The sequence below is a fragment of the Corythoichthys intestinalis genome, chromosome 6, assembly GCF_030265065.1.
Source record: "Corythoichthys intestinalis isolate RoL2023-P3 chromosome 6, ASM3026506v1, whole genome shotgun sequence".
NCBI lineage: Eukaryota > Metazoa > Chordata > Actinopteri > Syngnathiformes > Syngnathidae > Corythoichthys > Corythoichthys intestinalis.
Window position 1 is genome coordinate 22646556 of NC_080400.1, and position 19287 is coordinate 22665842.

The 19287-nt window shown below is 40.0% G+C and overlaps 1 protein-coding gene across 4 annotated transcripts in view; it reads left to right on the plus strand.

Moving 5' to 3' along the window:
- The window catches only part of dscaml1 (Down syndrome cell adhesion molecule like 1), a 246311-nt gene that overhangs the window by 36167 nt on the left and 190857 nt on the right, over positions 1-19287 (plus strand). For all 4 annotated transcript variants that reach the window (XR_009063448.1, XM_057838656.1, XM_057838654.1 and 1 more), the window contains exon 3: positions 18318-18464. Coding sequence is in view for 3 of the 4 variants with exons in the window: in XM_057838656.1 (XP_057694639.1) it covers positions 18318-18464 (147 nt within the window). In the remaining variant the exon portion in view is untranslated. The remainder of the gene's footprint in view (positions 1-18317; positions 18465-19287) is intronic.

Below are 19287 nucleotides of genomic sequence, written 5' to 3' on the forward strand. Positions count from 1 at the left end.
CTTTTTTAAATATATATATTTTTTCTTTTTTAATTAAATTTTCTAATTGTATTTAACGTTACAGACATAATATGTTACACTCATCCGGAGTCTTTAGTTTAGGCTTAAGGTAGGGTTATCAAATTTATCCTGATAACGGCGGTAATTAATTAAAAAAAAAAAAGTATCACGTTAAAATATCTAACGCAAATAATGCATGCGCTGAACGACCCACTCACGCATTGTCGCGCTCAATCTGTAATGGCACCGTTTTTACCCATATAGAGAGATAAAAGGCAGCGTAAAATGCGTAGAGCAGGGGTGGGCAAACCGGTCCTCGAGGGCCGCAGCGGGTCCTGGTCTTTGTTCCAACTGATCCAGCACAGAGCTTTTAACCAATGAGGTTTCAATGGAAATAAGAAGCACCTGACTGCAATCAACTGATTGCACTCATAACACACCAGATTGGTGAAAAGGTGTCCTCTTGGTGGGTTGCAGCAAAACCCCACACCCACAGCGGCCCTTTGTGGAATAGTTTGCCCACCCCTGGCGTAGAGTGAATTTTGGCAGCCTTTGGAGCCTTTTTGTAATTGGCTAAAGCCTTACAATCCCTCTCCCTACAATTAGCAATATCATGGGAAGCAATGTGGGGAAGCAAGTTGGCAATTGATCTTTTTCTTATCACCTTATGTTATTTCCCAACGCAGAGAAGATTTATCAATTGGTAGCACTACGCACAGTCATGGTTCCACTTCTCATCATGCATTTGGGCATGGCTACAGTATCATTTACTGAAAGCTCAACAAATACACTAGATGGCAATATTTAGTCACAATATACAAAGTCACATTTATCCTTTAAGAATTACAAGTCTTTCTATCCGTGGATCCCTCTCACAGAAAGTTAATAATGTAAATGCCATCTTGAGGATTTATTGTCAGAATAAACAAATACAGTACTTATGTACTGTATGTTGAATGTATATATTCGAGTTTTATTCATTTTTTTCTTAATGCATTGCCAAAATGTATATGATCGGGAAAAATTATCGGGAATGATTGGAATTGAATCAGGAGCAAAAAAAAGCAATCGGATCGGGAAATATCGGGATCGGCAGATACTCAAACTAAAACGATCGGGATCGGATCGGGAGCAAAAAAACATGATCGGAACAACCCTAGTACTTTTACATTATTTTGTGGAAATACAGAAATACAAGAACCAACATTGCCCTTTTTGTCATTAACGCAAGCACGTTTCTAAAGGTGCTGAAACATGGGATTAAAAAAAAAAAAAGAGCCAAGGTTCCATGTTATGTACACCGTACACCTTCTTGCAGGCGCTTGATAAAATGATATGAAATGACACCTGTTCACCCCATTTTCCTTTTGTCCTAACCCAAACGCACAAACCCGGGCAGTCTCGGCCAAGACAGCAGGTGTTAGGATCGTTTTCCTACTCCATCTGTGCTCCCCATGTCTTCTGCGCCTGACATGTATTTACTAATACAGTAAGCAGGGAAAAGAGGTCTGAAAATGATACACAACGATCGCGCCTGCTTTCCCATTCGCTTTCCCATTCGTTTAATAAAAGAACCTTTACCCATTAATTTCCCCGTGCATTTCATTATTTTTTCACGTCTCCTTTTCTGTTTTTGCAGCTCTCTTTATGAATAAGTAAATACAGTATTTGGTTTCCCCGGCGTTAATTATTGAAGCGACAGTGATACAGGACTTGCCTCCCAGTGCGCCCCTGCGCCAAAGCCGTGTTTTAGCTCGTTCCTAGGCAACCGGGCTGCATATAGTCAGGCATCAGTAACATCCTAATGATTCTGCGGTGCGTACAATGAGGGGGAGTGCAATTTACACACAAATCAGCCCGGGTTCGCATTTGCATCTTTGCATTCGTTTATGGAGAATATCAATTGCTAGTCACAGCTGGTGTATATCAGCACTTTGACATACTGACAAAAATAAGATTGTTACTTTGAAATTTTAACCTTTTTAGCAGAGGTTTGAGATGAAGGCTATGGGGCGCCGTTTGTAAAGCAGCACGTTGAAAATTATGACACTTTTTTTTTTTTTTTTTTTTTGCTCATTTACAACATTATTTAGCAACTTAAAGGGTATTATAATACTAAGGGGCTGCGAGATATCAATAGAACTATTATGTGGCAAGATAACAAATATTAATAAAGTTAACAAAAAAATAAATCACATTTATGAGCAATTATCAAAAATAGATCGAAAATTACGAACATTTCCAAAATTATTCCGGAAACAGCTGAATGGGGCGGAGACGTCACAATAAGGAAACAAAAAGTGGCATCGTTGTTTATTGAAGAGAGAGTTGCGTTCGTATTCCATCAAAAAATGTCTAAAATGGTTCAAACCTGTCATGCTATGTGGTGTACAAATAGCCATTTGTCGCAATGTAGTACCCATGAGTTCCCGAACGCGAGAAAAAGAGCTGGACTACGCAGACAATGAGTAAAGTTCGTCTGTGCTAAGAGGGCTAATTTTGCAGACCCAGCCTATGGCACGGTTTTGTGTGGTGCGCATTTTACACCTGAAAGCTATTCAAAATATGGACAAATGAAATCAGGTTTCGCTAAGAAATTGCTGCTGAAAGCAGATGCGGTGCCCACCATACACGCGTAGCCACCTAAACATCCCGTGATATCAAGAAAGAGGACGATGACTGGCTCTGATGAGACCACCCCACCACCCCAGGCTAACCAAAGAAGTGGAGCAGCCAAGCTCGAAATGGCCAGAGTGAGTTCTCTTTTATAATAATAAACATATCACGCATTGGATATAGGACTGGACACATGTATAATTTATTGCTCGTAAAATATGTACAACAAATCCTCTAATCTCATTCATATTTGTGTCTGTTGGCAGAGCGAAAACCTATGATAGCACAATAAATGATAGTTATTCTATACATTACTTTATTTTGCGGTCACGTTGTATCAGCTTGACAAAAAGAAATGCAAAACAAACCATTCGGTGTTTCCCCACACGATCTGTTGCCGGTGTTTCATCAGTGTGATTGTCCCCTCAATGATCCTTTCATTAGGCTGCATTGGCTTTCGTTTGGGCTGAAATTGATAACCCAAAACACCAAAGAAAGGTTCATAACTCTCCTTGTCACCATTAGAAGAACGTTCGTTACGTCGGATCCGTCGCTGCAACTAGAAACAAAATTGTCCGCCATCATCGCCACCATTCAGTACTAAGCACTGAGCCTGTTGTTTACTTGTTGTGACGTCACGCACACAATATGCTAGATTTCCGGGATCTCGGGCGCCGAACAATAGCCGCCCCGCGTGAAATGTCCCCCCTGACGGCAACGCTTATTTATAACGCTTTATTGAGGTGAAAACATCAAATGTTTTCATGGACGCATTACAGTAATGGATTTACGACTGTAAAATCAGTTTTAAACAAATAAATTACACAAAATACTAGTACTGTATTTAGTAACAAATCGTGGACTGGGCCACATAACCATCTTTGAACAGAAATATATTAGTCTACAGGTTTTCACGATCATATCCCAATGACAATCACACAGGTATGACATTTATTAGTTCAAGCAGAGTAAAATAATACATATTCACCGTACAAGAAAGTTTCCATTTCCATCGATTGGTAAGAGAAAGATGTTTGTACGAGTGACGTGTTGGCGCTCAATAATAAAATAAATAAATAAAATAAAATAAACGCTCAATATAGCATTATAAATAAGCGTTCCCGTCAGGGGGGACATTTCACGCGGGGCGGCTATTTTTCGGCACAACACCGGTCGTTTTAGCTTGACAATCGATCCAAATTTCTGTCATTTTCTTGGTGTTGCGATGTGTGTAATTACACGAAGTGGCATGATATGAATCCAAAAGGCATGCGTTTATGGATAAATGATGGAATATTAGCATTTCCCTAGGTGTTGTAATACCCTTTAAATATTCATTTTTAAATAAGAAGTTTTTGGACCTGATTCTTTAAATCCAGAACTAAATATTTAATTTAAATCTTAAATTCATATCCTATATCCTAAATGTTAAATAAGGTAACGTTCGGAAATAAATATTTAGCTTAATACGCCAATTCACATGACTGGGGACTGGAAGTAACAAAATAAAAGCTGGTGGAGCAGCTGAGACTGTCTGTTTACGTTGCTTGAAAATGAATAAAACCTACTCAACAGTGGCAGTCTGCTCTTAGACATGAGTCATTGTGATAATAACAATATATAAGTAAAATACATATTTAGGAGAAACTATTTAAAGAGTATTTTGTGTGCTCCAGCTTTTATTTTGTAACTTCCGGTCTCCAGTCATGTGAATTTGCATATTAAGCTAAATATTTAGTTCCAACTGTCTCCGGATTTAGCATTTAGGATATAGGATATAAATTTAGGATTTAAATTAAATATTTAGTTCCGGATATAAACATTCAGGTACAAAACCTCTTATTTAAAAATGAATATTTAAGTTGTTAAATAATTTTGTAAATGTGCAAGAAAAAGTGACTCTAAAAATTTCACACCACGTTTTCAACAATGTGTGGCGCTAAATGTGAGAAAATGTTGTCGTAATTTTCAGCATGTGCTGCTTTACAAATGGAGCCCCATAGAAGGAAGCCCAATCCTGGGGTGACATGGACTGGATGTCACTACACCAAATACATTTACAAGCTGTCAAGATGATTTTAAACACTCTATGATGGGCTCAGGGGGAATTGGGAATTTTCCCTGCTATTGACGAGTGGCAGCAGGGTCGATCAGAGAGTAAATAAATGATTGAAAGAATTAGCCGTGCCGTGGAAGCCGAGGCTACTCAGTCGATCGGCGTTATTGATCCGCAGGTAGATGGTATCAGTGAAAGGCAATGACAGCTTTAGATGTAGAGTAGGTCTTGAGACTTGATTGCAATTATATATCCTTTAGCTCTGAATTGGTTTACAAATGAGGCGCCTGCTCGCATTAGTGGTCAACGTGTCGGGCAACTTAAAGCGAAAAAGCGATCTGCCTACCGGAGGATGTGTTAAGGCTGTGTTTCATTTAAGGCTGTATTCTCCTGTGTGCTTGTAGTCAGAAAAGAAATTTGCACTCGTTTCCTTGAGTAAGTAGTCCCTCCAATTGGACACTCTGCCACAATTCGATTTTGATTTGATTCAAGTGCCTTCGAAGAACGTATTAGAATATTTCGTACGCATGAACAGAGTAATCTGTTCCCTTTTACTTAAAGTGCCTGTGACACGAAAAAGGCATGTTTATTCCATAATACACGTGGTATTTTATGCTCCTGAATGAAATCGACCACTTGGATGTGTGAAGAAGCGATCGATATATTTATTCAATTTTTTTAATCCCGCGCTACGAAAATGACAGACTTCCGGCTTCGGTCTTGCATTGAGGAAGAAGACGCTGTGACGTGTACGGGAGAAGGAGTCCTCTTCACTATACAGCTGTACTGTTGTATGAGAAGGACTAAGGATTCAGCTGATTTTGTGGATTAATTTGATTATTTTTCGCATCACGCCAGCCAAACGGCTGCAGAAAAATCTTGCTGTACGACGGACAGGCGTGTGAGCCTTTTTGAGGTTTCAAAAGGTTCCCATTCACCGGTGGATATTGGCCAAAACAAGCCCTACCACTGTGGGACCATGGGACATACGAGGAAGTGAATAAACATCGTGTTTTGTAATATGTCAAATACTGGGATCATTTTATAATGTAGGTGGCTTGCATTTTGTGGCTGACATGCTCCTTGTCCCCTCGGCCGACAACTGGCGGCTTGTCGCACATCCCCCCGCTGGGAGAGCACTATACTCGGCTTATTGCCCTCTTCATGTGCCTGGTGTTCTGTCAAATTTTCCAACCGATCAGAAACTGCAACTTTGTGTTAACAATAGCCGCGAATACAGTAAACACTACAAACTTTATTTAGATAAAGGACTACTTACGTTTGATCATGGATGGGCATGTAAAAAGCTCTCCTCATACACTTATTGTCATGTTAGCTGCATAACAATTGCAGCCACCCTCCTATGAGTCTCTCGCTGTTTACAACTTCGCTGTGTAGTAAAGCATTATTTTGCCGTATCTGTGCTGACCATTTGGCAGCTAAACGCTCCTCAGACTTCGGCCGGTTTGTCCGGCGGTCATTGTCCAGCTGCTTTCCCGCAAACAAGCCCTCCGGCCTCAGCAGGGGAACGATGAGCTCTAACTTGTTCGTTGCCGGACGGGTTGCCGATCGGCGAAGACAGTCGACAACCCAGTCGTCATGTGAAATGATGTCTGTCATTTGCATCTTGGTCTGTATATATGTGATATCTACCGAAGCATTATGTGGGCGTAGTTTGTAGGCTATCGTCTACACTCAGGTATTATTGGAGCCACCTAGCATAGTAGCATCGCGTTTGCAACGGCGTCACACTCCCTTGCCTCCTCCCCACTCCTGCTCTGCTCTCTCGTCTCCGTGAGTCCGTCTTTTTCAGACTTTTCTCGCGTCAGTCAACCAACATCGCAACGCATAGTAACGCACGCCTATCCCGCCTCGGTAACGGCGTTGCCAAGATGAGAAAAGTAATTAATTAGATTACTCGCTACTGAAGAAAATAACGCCGATAGTAACACCGTTATATTTTAACGCCGTTATTAACAACACTGACCGTGATACCATGAAACCATGATATTTTGGCTTAGGGTTATCACACCGTCAGAATCTCATACCGGCACATGCCTAGTGGTACAATATTGATTTTTTTTTTTTTTTTGGTGACAATTTGATACACGCCTTTGATCAAATTATTGATTCAGATCAATGGGTTTTTACACTTCTAATACTTTTATTTTTTTAATGCCACTACTTTCATGTCATGTACAGTACATACACATGTGGAGCTACCCTAAAATGTGGTTGTAACTAGAGATGTCCCGATCGATCGGGTCCGATCACGTCATTTTCAAAGTATCGGAATCGGCAAAAAAATATCGGACATGCCTTTTTTAAATATATATATTTTTTTAAATTAAATCGTTTTCTAATTGTATTTAACGTTACGGACATAATATGTTACACTCATCCAGAGTCTTTAGTTTAGGCTTAAGGTAGGGTTATCAAACTTATCCCATTAACGGCGGTAATTAATTTTGTTTTTAAAATTTATCACATTAAAACATTTAACGCAATTAACGCATGCGCTGCACGACCCACTCACGCATTGTCGCGTTCAATCTGTAATGGCGCAGTTTTACCTACAGTGGGGAGAACAAGTATTTGATACACTGTCAATGAGTTTTCCCAGTGGGGAGAACAAGTATTTGATACACTGTCAATGAGTTTTCCCATTGGCAGTGTATCAAATACTTGTTCTCCCCACTGTATATATAGAGGTAAAAGACAGCGTAAAATGAGTAGAGTGAATTTTGGCAGCCTTTGGAGCCTTTTTTTTAATTGGCTAAAGCCTTACAATCCCTCTCGCTACGATTAGAAATATCGTGGGAAGCAATGTGGGGAAGAAAGGTAGTAATTGATCTTTTTCTTAACACCCTATGTTATTTCCCAACGCAGAGAAGATATATCAATTGGTACCACTACGCACAGTCGTGGTTGCACTTCCCATCATGCATTTGGGCAGAACAGTTAAATTGCTACAGTATCATTTACTGAAAGCTCAACAAATACACTAGATGGCAATATTTAGTCACAATATACAAAGTCACATTTATCCTTTAAGAATTACAAGTCTTTCTATCTGTGGATCCCTCTCACAGAAAGAATGTTAATAATGTAAATGCCATCTTGAGGATTTATTGTCATAATAAACAAATACAGTACTTATGTACTGTATGTTGAATGTATATATTTGTCCGAGTTTTATTCATTTTTTTCTTAATGCATTGCCAAAATGTATATGATCGGGAAAAATTATCAGGAATGATTGGAATTGAATCGGGAGCAAAAAAAAAAAAGCAATTGGATCGGGAAATATCGGGATCGGCAGATACTCAAACTAAAACGATCGGGATCGGATCGGGAGCAAGAAAACCTGATCGGAACAACCCTAGTTGTAACCTGTTAAATCTTTTTTTCTGAGCCAAGGTATATTCGTATTTAAAAGTGTGCTTTATTTTTCCTAATTGACTTCAATAAAATGCACACGTCTCAGGGAGCCTTTTAGGTACATTTACAATGGTGCCCTGGTTTGGTGTGAGGGGTAAATTAGAATTCTGGATGGGAAAAATCCCAAATAGGTAAAAAGTAGACCAGAAGAAGAATTGAATTTAAATGTAGACAATTTTCCGACATTTGCTTTGTCATGATTGTAGATTGTAGTTCCCTTACAAGTTGGTGGAGTTGAGCTACTACCCCCCCCCCCCCCCGCCCTACCCCCCCCCCCCCAAAAAAAAAAAAAAAAAAATAAAATAAATTGGCACAGGTTTAAAGTAATAGATAAGGGTTACTTTAAGGTGAAAGACTCTCTAACATTTGGCAAGGACATTGCCTCTGGTTCCACTGGGTTCCAGTGACAGTGGTTCCTGGCATAAAGCATTATTAATGACCAAGGAAACTGGCCTTCAGGCTAGGCGTTAATTATATCACTGGAGAGCTGGGAGAGAGCATGAACACACCAGAGGGTGGGGCCTATCTCTCTGTTGTGTGTGTGTGTGATTTGCATTGTTAAACCATTGCTGTCCTCATTTTGGAGGGAGGCCTAGCTGGTTGAATGGCATTGATAGATTGGGATGCCAGGAACACTCGCCAGCATCAGCCTTTCTTGGGCCTCATTTAATTTCTGTAATTGTGCTTTCCTCATCTTCCACATAACTCATCCTACTTGTATTTTTGGTCCCGTGTCAAAATTTGTAAGGGAAAAATATTGACCCTTTAAGTGGGTTAGGTGTCCAAGGTTCGAATTAGAGAAAACTGGTCATGGTGTCGGGACTACCAAACTACTCTGTCTCAGCTACCACTTGGGAGTTACTTTCATATTGTTATGAAAAGCGCTCCAATATGACATCTTGGGGGTGGGGAATGATACTGACGCGGTTGGATGTATTATCAAAGCCAGACGCCATGGAGGTTGGCATTGTGTAATGTGGGATGAAGCCCACATAAGCACGGGGAGCATTCAACCTCTGCACAGGGAGGCAGAAGATGAGATTTAACCCCAAACTTTGATTCAGACGTTATAACCCCTCACTCATCAACATAATCTATTAAACCAATTTACTTCATGTGATTTATCAACAAATATTTGCTCCGATTCAGCATTGCACTTGTCTAACGACTCTGAAAGTGACAGAGTTAACTACAGAGATAATTCGGTTAGCTACAGGCTACTGTTTTCATCATTAAGCTGCGTCTTAATCACCACCACCCTGGCACAGATTCACTGCCCTACGCTCGCTGTGACATGTGCAGGCCACGTGTTTCTGATGCCTGGCGCCTGCATGTGACAGTCGCAGCGGCTGCGAGCTATGCCGCGCTCCTTGCCGTCTTGAAGCATCTGTGCCGTTGTTCTTTGAAAGGCTAAAGGCCACTCACTGCGCATCCCCTTCAACTGGGCTTTCAGTCAGCCCGCCTTAAAATCATAGTAGTATAGGGTTGGAGGACTTCTAACATGAGCGAGCAATAACACCAGCTCGGTTCTTCATATCTGCCTATTTGCCTATCCATGTGTATAACAACACAAAACTCTCCCGTTTAAATGTTTATTTAATACTTTTCCGGGCTGATTGAAAATAATCGCTAATTGCTTTCTTACATCCCAAACTTACAAAACTCATGACAAAAGCTACAGCTTCATAGCTACTTATTCAATATATATATATATTTTTAAAACTTATCAATGTCACTTCAAAGGAAAGTCAAGACTTTCTAAAACCTTTATGTGAAAGACGATTTCTCAAAGCAAACTGTTTAAACTCAAAAAATGACACCGCTTATGAGCACAACCATTTTGTGATGTCAGTTGTACCCATTCACATACACAGTGGCGACGTTTACATGCACAACATTTCATTTATCCGATCAGTATTCGGATTAAAATTATGATCTGATCGACTGTTTTTAATGGGCAAATGAAATATTTGGACTTGCGTCTTCATGCAAGAAAACAGTCGCTACAAATTATTTAACCTGCGCAGATTGATGCTGCCTTCACGTATTGTCGTAATTATGGGAAATATTGTTAGAAGCTAAGCTTTTAACAAGATTTATCATCTATTTTCACTTTTTTTTTTTTTTTTTACGCCAACATAATATCGTACTTACACATTTATGAAAATCATTTTTTTTTACGGTTTGCTAGAATGTTCAGTTACAAACAAAAACTTACCGTTTGCATTTTGATGCATTCTCTTCTTGTTGTGTAGATGAATTTGTCTAAAACAGTTTTTTTCCCACTTAACAAAACAAAATAAAGTCCATGTCTGCTATGTTTTTTACGACGACAACAAAAGTACATGAACAAGACGCACTCGAGATTACCAATGTGGTAACGTTCATCTTCCCACAGCTTGTGAAGGCAGCATGACCAAATATACCAGAAAACAGTAGTAACTAGGGTTGTTCCGATCATGTTTTTTTTTGCTCCTGATCCGATCGTTTTAGTTTGAGTATCTGCCGATCCTGATATTTCCCGAGCCGATTGCTTTTTTTTTTTTGCTCCCGATTCAATTCCATTCATTCCCGATAATTTTTCCCGATCATATACATTTTGGCAATGTATTAAGAAAAAAATGAATAAAACTCGTACGAATATATACATTCAACATACAGTACATAAGTACCGTATTTGTGTATTATGACAGTAAATCCTCAAGATGGCATTTGCATTGTTAACATTCTTTCTGTGAGAGGGATCCACGGATAGAAAGACTTGTGACTTTGTATATTGTGACTAAATATTGCCATCTAGTGTATTTGTTGAGCTTTCAGTAAACGATACTGTAGCCATGCCCAAATGCACGATGGGAAGTGGAACCATGACTGTGCGTAGTGCTACCAATTGATATATCTTCTCTGCGTTGGGAAATTACATGAGGTGTTAAGAAACAGATCAATTGCTACTTTGCTTCCCCACATTGCTTCCCAAGGTATAGGTAAAACGGCGTCATAACAGATTGAGCGCAACAATGAGTGAAAGGGTCATGCAGCGCATGCATTAATTACGTTAAATATTTTAACGTGACACATTTTTTAAAAAATTAATTGCCGCCGTTATCGGGATAAATTTGATAACCCTACCTTAAGCCTAAACTAAAGACTCTGGATGAGTGTAACATATTATGTCTGTGACGTTAAATACAATTAGAAAACAATTTAATTAAAATATATATATATATTAAAAAAAGACATGGCCGATATTTTTTTGCCGATTCCGATACTTTGAAACTGACGTGATCGGACCCGATCGATCGGGACATCTCTAGTAGTAACAGAAGAGGAGAAAGCCGTACTGACTTCCACGCAACAAAAAACAATCGCTCCATCCACTTTGAAATTAAAAGTTACCATTATTTTATGTGTTTTCCCCCCTTTTTCATGATCAAATCTTTCAACAATTTTAAGATCTTTTTATACCTCCATCAATGTTTTTGTCTTGGATACATACCAGTTTTACGCAAGTTGTGCCTACTCTGGCATCCGCTCGCTCTGCTTCTACTGGCTTCTGGGAATAACAGAAATGCATATACTGACACCAAATGCAAAGGCGGTTTGTTTCAAAATTTTGGCATAAACTGTTTTCATGCGCGCTGATCGGATTATCAATCGGGATAAACCACACCTCTTGTTCAGAATAGAATCTTGATCTAGGTAATATTCCGAAATGGGGGTGTACATGTGTAACCGGTCTTCATGGAGCCACGCCCTATGATGCGTCAGGCGAGCGCGCTAACCACCATGCCAAAAACTCAGGCTAGCAGCTTTAGCCGCCAGTGCGCCCTCTCGAAGGCATCGGGAGCAGGGGCGTTACCGAGGGGGGGGGGGCAGGGGGGGCCGCTCTGCCCACCCAAAGAAAACTGGATGTAGTACTAACGGCAGTCTGGGCACCGCGTATGGTGTCCCATTCATATACTAGTAGTACTGATGTGTTTAACCTTTGCGTTGTTACCTCCTCTTTGACCTTTAAAAAAAATTTTGAAAAATGAAATGAAATGTTGGCTTTGTTCCTAGGGGGCGCTACACACATTTACGCATATATATATATATATATATATATATTTTTTTTCTTTTACATTTTATCAACGTTTTCACCAGTGTTCACCTGGCTGTTTAGTTTGGTGAGTTTTGAAGCATTCTGAGGAGGTCAAAGTAGGGCTCAGAAGCGTCGGCGGGACAAAGAATGACTGCTAGGGGGCGCTTGGCTCTGCATAGTGTATTTGGAATTTGTCTTACACGGTATCAAAGATTGCACCTGTCTTGACCTGCCTGCTGATTTTGGTGCATTTTGAAGCATTGTAAGGAGGTCAAATTGAGCTTAAAGGGGCTGCAGAACAAAGAATAACTGTAATAATAAAACCGAGGAACCACAATAGGTTACCTAAAAAAAACATTGTCACCTGCATGCCCATACTGTTCAATTATGGATGTGTTAAATAGTCAAATAAAGTCAAATCAAATCAAATCAAATCAACTTTTATATGTTTAGACCAAATCACAACAACCGTTATCTCAAGAGGAAAACAAAACATGTTTTAAGGTGCAGTAGTCCTACGCTGCATTTCGACCTACTTGAGCATTGTAGCTTTTATTTTATTTTTTTCCCCAGGTAAGACTAATGCCCACCCACACCTGGCATCCTGGTAACACCACTGATCAGGACGGGGGTTTCTATGGAACGCACACAACAGACCTGCGTGCGCCCGTTATACATTTTTATTCCGATCAGGCTTTTAATCCGCATACCGGTAAAAGTAGGGTGACCATATTTTGATTTCCAAAAAAGAGGACACTCAGCCCGGCCTCAAGATACTTGAATTTTACTCGAAGTTCACTCAAAGATGCCTATATCACTTTAATATATTTAAAGTGTGCCCCCTCACTCTGGATGGAAATATGCATTTTGAAAAAAATAACAATAAATAATGACTAAAAAAAAATATATATATATACATAATGCAGACCCATGGAAGTGTAGTCCAGTCAATACACATACACACAGTAAGCTATGTGCCAACTAAACATTTTTAAAATTACTATTGCGACAATTGTCCTTGACAAATTGTTATTCCCATTCAATTGATATTCTCATTCAATGTTCTAGATTGCACACAAACAATAACCCAAAAAAAACTGACAAACTATTCAACCAGTATGTTTCCAAACGTAGCAGTTCAAAACTACGTTTCCCATAATGCCTAGCGTGGTTTAGCTTACTGATAGTTAGCACAGGCAAAAATCAAACTTTGCTACAAAAGTTTACAATCATTGGCAGCGCAACGATGCGACACCAAACAGGATTTTACAGTCAAAGCTCCGACAGAAGTCAACAGTTGCCATTATATACGTATTTATCATAAAAAACGTAACAACTGAGCAGGCGTTGTGGCCAAATCGTCAACCCAGTAGATGGCGGTAATGCCTCATGATAGGGGTAAACTGCCAACAAAAACAAGAAGAACTACTCCTTTCCTCCCTTCTAGTAGGAGCCATGTCAACTGCTGCCACCCAGCGGCCGGGAGGATTCTAGTCAAATTGGTCCCGTGAAAAATAATAAAAACCGGACATTTTTATGAATTTATAAAACCCGCCCGGACGACGAGGACACCACGCGAAAGTAGGATTTGTCCGGGCAAAAGAGGACATTTGGTCACCCTAGGTAAAAGTGTCCATGTGAACGTACCCACTGATAAATTCGAGCACATACAGTATGCACGTAATATTGGGTATAAATGACATCACAAGGAAGGACGTTCAATCTAGGATACTCGCATTTGATGGGCTAAAATGGTATCAGCGGACAATTCCTGAAATTACCGGATTTTACTTAAATTTTTCTTGACTATTAAATATCAGAAAAATGAAGATTGTTTTTATATATATATTTTTTTTTTTACTAAACGAGATTCTTCCCACTGGGATGCACGTAATAAAGGTGTTGTCTTACCCTTTAATGTTATAAAAGCCATAAATATACACTCGTGTTATAATTAGCTGAATGAACTCAATGCAAAACACAACGAATGCTTTTCTTCAGTAAAGTTATAATTAGGATTGTTTTACATAGCTGTGCAATAAGTAATACACATTACGTAATTAGAAGAAAATATATTTTGGCACTACACAATTTTTAAAAAAGGAATTATGAAAAATACATCTGACACCATGTGACATTATGGCAAAATGGAAAAATATGTCAATTACAAGTTACACCTTTTTTTGTCCAAAATATTTTGCAAAAGTTGTAAAAAGGATCGATTAAAAATGAATACTGTTGCTTTTTAACCCTCCTGTTACCCGAGTTATGCCGGGTAACAGGAGGGTCAGTTTGACCTAAGAAATGCGCTAGTGTCGAAAAATTATTTAAAAATCATGCTCTGACTAATTTGCTCAATGGATCGGACGTCTATCGCCATCAGTGGCAATGAGAATTAAAGGTGTAAGAAACTGAATTTTGAAAACTTTAATCTAATTGTAAACATGGTCCACTAACCTTCACTAAGCCAAGCAGAACAAATATAATACCCCAAAATACCTTTATTTTCTACATAAAGATGGGTCAATTTTAGCTCTACGACTAAATATCCTAATGTAAAATAACGACACTAAAAATAATTTTACTGCAAATATGTGTTAAAATGTTAATGAATAAAAATTTGAATATTAAAAATCGGGGGGGGAAATGGTCAATTTGACCTCTGTGAGTAAACATCCCAAAAAAAAAAAACATCACAAATAGCAATTTAAAACAGGTCTGTTTGACCCGTGGACGTAACAGGAGGGCTAAAGCCTGAGTTATGTTACCTCGTTGCGGTGACGGCGCAGCGACTACGGCGTCATTCGACATTCGATGGTTCTCCGGCTAGATGACGCGTTGCTCTGTAATTTACTGCCAAGCCACTAGAGGGGTGTTGTGTTATGTTTGTGCTATTTTGGGGCATGTTTGTTGACTTCCTCTTGTCTAGTTTAACAGAGAAAAAATAAACAATGCAAGATGGAACGCTTGAATGTAGCTCTTCAGCTCATCAACATTTAATAAATGTTGATCATACAAATGTTGAGGCGCAGGCGACGCATAAGACTGTTTCGAGGCGGTCTGTCCAACTTTTGATGCCGCATAGAGTTCTAGCCTCGGGTGAAAACCAGCTAGCTGTGGCGGCTGGCTTCAAACTCAAACTGGCGTCGAGCACTGCGTCCAGCGTTTTGTCCGAGGTCTGCAAAGCCCTCCAACCCGATTTGTTTGCCGTGTCCTACAACCAGCCAGTGGGAAGCTATAGCAGATTTCTGGCGTCTATGGAACTTCCCAAACTGCATTGGAAGCCTTGATGTTAACGTTATCATAAAAAGCACTGAGGCACTCTCAATCAGTGATGATGTATCGTGTGTGAACTATCTGTTATTGAAAATTAAAGATCAAAACAACTTTTTTGACACCAAACTGTGCTTTATTCTTCATATACTTGAACTGTGACAAGTAAATAAGTCACAGACTCACAGCAAATATATGTACACAATAAATGATGAAGTGCACCAACCAAAAATACGACATAAAGTGATAAAAAGCTGGAAGTTTTTGGCCGACTGGGTCACCGCTTCGTGTGGCCACTCGATTCCGAACACACACGTCTCGGTGGTTCTTCCATTTTTTTATTCAATCGCTGACCTTTCTATTTGGCAAACTTTATGATGTCTTGACGAGACTGGCTCTTCAACGATCCTCCCGTCGGCTTGGTCCATTTTTGCGTCTAGAAAAGTAATGTTTTACAATGGCGGTGATTTCGCGCTGAACCGGAAACAACAGTCTGAGCGAACCAATCACAGTCCATTTCCTCCACGTTGACGTGACGCTAGGGTTTGAAAAATCTATAGGACCACGTCAGGCTACGGCGCAGGGTCGTAAATCGGGTCTTCCTTGACGGCGTAGGTCTGACGTGGAAGTATAACTCGACTTTAAAAGGTCATTGACTGCAGTAATTACGAAGCTTTTTTTAGTCCACTTTTACCAACTTGATTTTTTTTTTTTTTTTTTTTTAGTTAAAAGAGTAACATTTTTGCAGTGAGGATCTTTTCCTTTATAGCAGGGGTCCCCAACCTTTTTTGCACCACGGACCGGTGTTATTTGGGTCTTTTTTTCACGGGCCGGTGTTCTGACAAATTATGCAACTCATCAAAAATTGCAACGATGCGGTTCTGCGCATGCGCGCAACGTTAAACATAGCCGCAAAATGCGTAAATGCAGCGATTCCAAAGTAAACACTACAAACTTTCTTGAAAGAAAGGAATATTAACTTACTTTTCTTTCTTGAAAGAAAGGAATATTAACTTACTTTTGATCAGGGAAGGACTTGTACAAAAGGTCTCCTCAGATACATCCTGCCAGGGGTCGCGTTAACCGAATATTTTCCGTCGTTGACCGGTTTTTTAAAACGGTGACGGAAAAAACTGAAGTCCATCTGTCATTTTGACAGGTTGCAATTCACACTCCAGACCACAGGGTGGCGAGTGAGCATATTAATTAGTTATTGTCTCTCTTGATGCATGACGTCGTTGGCCTTACTCGGAAAAATGTCAAGGAAACTGAGTGTCCGAAGTTTCTTCAAAAAGCCCCAAAACGACGATGGTGTTGATAAAAGAGGTGAAAAAAGAGGGACTGATTCAATGGAGGATGAAGGATGACAACGAATCAAGTGAATCGGCGGTTCACTCCTCACTGCGGCGCGCAGTTGAAAACGCCGCCAATTACCAAGAAGGGCAGAATTGGTAACACGGTGAAAGCTGCATAGAGCCAAAAAAGCGGACCAGACTAGTCAGAGCCTGAAATTATTTCAAGGAAAATATGGAGGGTGCCACCACTGTGTGTACTCTTTTTGCTAAGCTGAGCTCGCATACCACGGTAGCACGTCGGCTTTGAACGAACTCTTGGCGCGCCGTCACCCAGGTGTATTTCGGAAGACAACAGGAAACAACAAGCTAGCGGATTGTAAGTCCATACAACTTTCTAACGATTTAAAAAAAAATTGAAGTTGCCTTTATGTGCGTCGTATCAACGTGCATTTTTATTTAATAATGATAATAAAAAAATATATATGTACTGTATATAATGGAATTATATAATATTTGATTATTATTAAATGACTGGCCTGCTTTACTGTAATCCATGACTGCACTAATGTTAGTTACTTTATATTATAAAATATTATTGTATTATTGTGTATATACATATAGTGACTGCATCAAGATATAGTCATTTTAAAAATTTAAGTGACGGGTAAAAATAGATTATGACCGGATTTTTATGACCCTGTCAGTCAAAATGACAGACAACGAAAAAGTCTAGCGCAACCTCTGCATCCTGCCATGTAAGCTGCACACAACAACTGCACACCACTCTCACCATTAACGACTTTGCCTTGTCGTCAAACATTAATTATGAAGCCCGCTTCACAAAGATACGATGTTGGAAATTGTAGCAAGGTTTTCAATGCTCTTGTAGCGATGTCAGGATATTCCAGAATGACTTTAATCCAGAACCTCAGTAGAGTTGTCTCAAATATACGTTTAATAAGGTCGCCGTCATTTGCGATCTCTACAAGTTGATCTTCCTTTTGCACAGATATGCTCGAATCACTCGGTTTATTCACAAACAGGTCATGAATCCACTCCTTCGCAGTTGTAGCTGGTCAGGTGCCCTTTTCGCCGTAAAAATATCTTCAAAGACTTCTGTTTTCCAATCATCTTCGCTCGTGTGGGGGCCAATTATTTCCGGGAAAACAAATGTGCTGCGCCCGCGGCCTAGCAATACGTTACTATCAAGGACAAGCGCACATAGATATATTATATACACAAACAAGATGTACTACTAGCAGTCCAATCAATGGATTTCTATGACGACATTCTAATCTATGCCGTAGTATTATATCTAGATTAGACAGGGATATTGGTGTGTTAAGCAGGGGCATGGGGTTAATTCAGCCAGAATGCGGTGGTTATTAAATTATTATTTTTATGCGGCCCGGTAGCAAATGCGTCACGGACCGGTACCGGTCCGAGGCCCGGCAGATGGGGACCCCTGCTTTATAGCGAATAACTTATGAATAACCTCACTTTAAAAATAATCTTATTTAAAAGCTATTTTCTACTCTCCCTTATTCCATACTAGTGTTCCGGGAGCCATATACAGTCCGTGTGGCTGACCAGCGCTCCATGCGAGGTAATGTTGCTGTCTTCAAGTGCCTCATCCCCTCTGCTGTCCAGGAGTACGTCAGCGTGGTGTCCTGGGAGAAAGACACCGTGTCCATTGTCCCAGGTAAGGTGCTGAACTTGTCAATGTTGCGACAGAGTCATTTGTGACGGCCAGTTGAGTTTTGCTGGTGTGCTTGATCAAAATTCAAAAAGTGATGGAGTCAAACAGTGTTTACTCTGAGAAAGGGGTAGTTGGATCAGCAATTTCAAAATGGGATTTTACATCAAACCCTGTCATGGAAATGAGGTGTTCAAACTTGGTTGCTGTAATGAATTTCTCTCTGGATGTCATCGGTAAATCCAGTGCTGTCAGAGTGAGAAGATAGAGGGGAGGATTTAAAAAATGCACCACTCCTTCAAAAAGAAGATAAAATGGCCTTTGCCTGCCATGTTGCTGGCTCTTCGCTCGCTATCGGACGCCGCTGTTGTTAATAGCCATGTTCCGGGGATAAATCAGGTTGTGTGTGTGTGAGGTGAAGGAAAATGTAATTTGATGAGGGAAGGATCCTTTTAGCTGCTCATCACAGTCACCACAAAGAGAGCATACGTACCCTTGTCATTCTATCGGACATTATCCATGTGAAGGCCTCCTACACGTTTATATTTTGTGCTAGTGTGTGCGTTTGAAGGTTTGTGTGGTGCTCAGTTAACATTTGCTCTGCAGAGCAGTGGCAAATTGTTGGGTGTCAGATGAAACTGTTTAGGTCAGATGATATGTTACACTCCCGCTGCCCTTTATCTTGAGCTCTGATAACGAGCACCTCTTTCATCTTGGAATTGTGTGTTTATGTATGTGTGTGCCTGTTTTGTGTAGCGCTGCACTGTCCTTCACTCCAAGCACACATTGATCCAATACAGCTGTTGTGCATGTATGTTAGTGTGCGTAC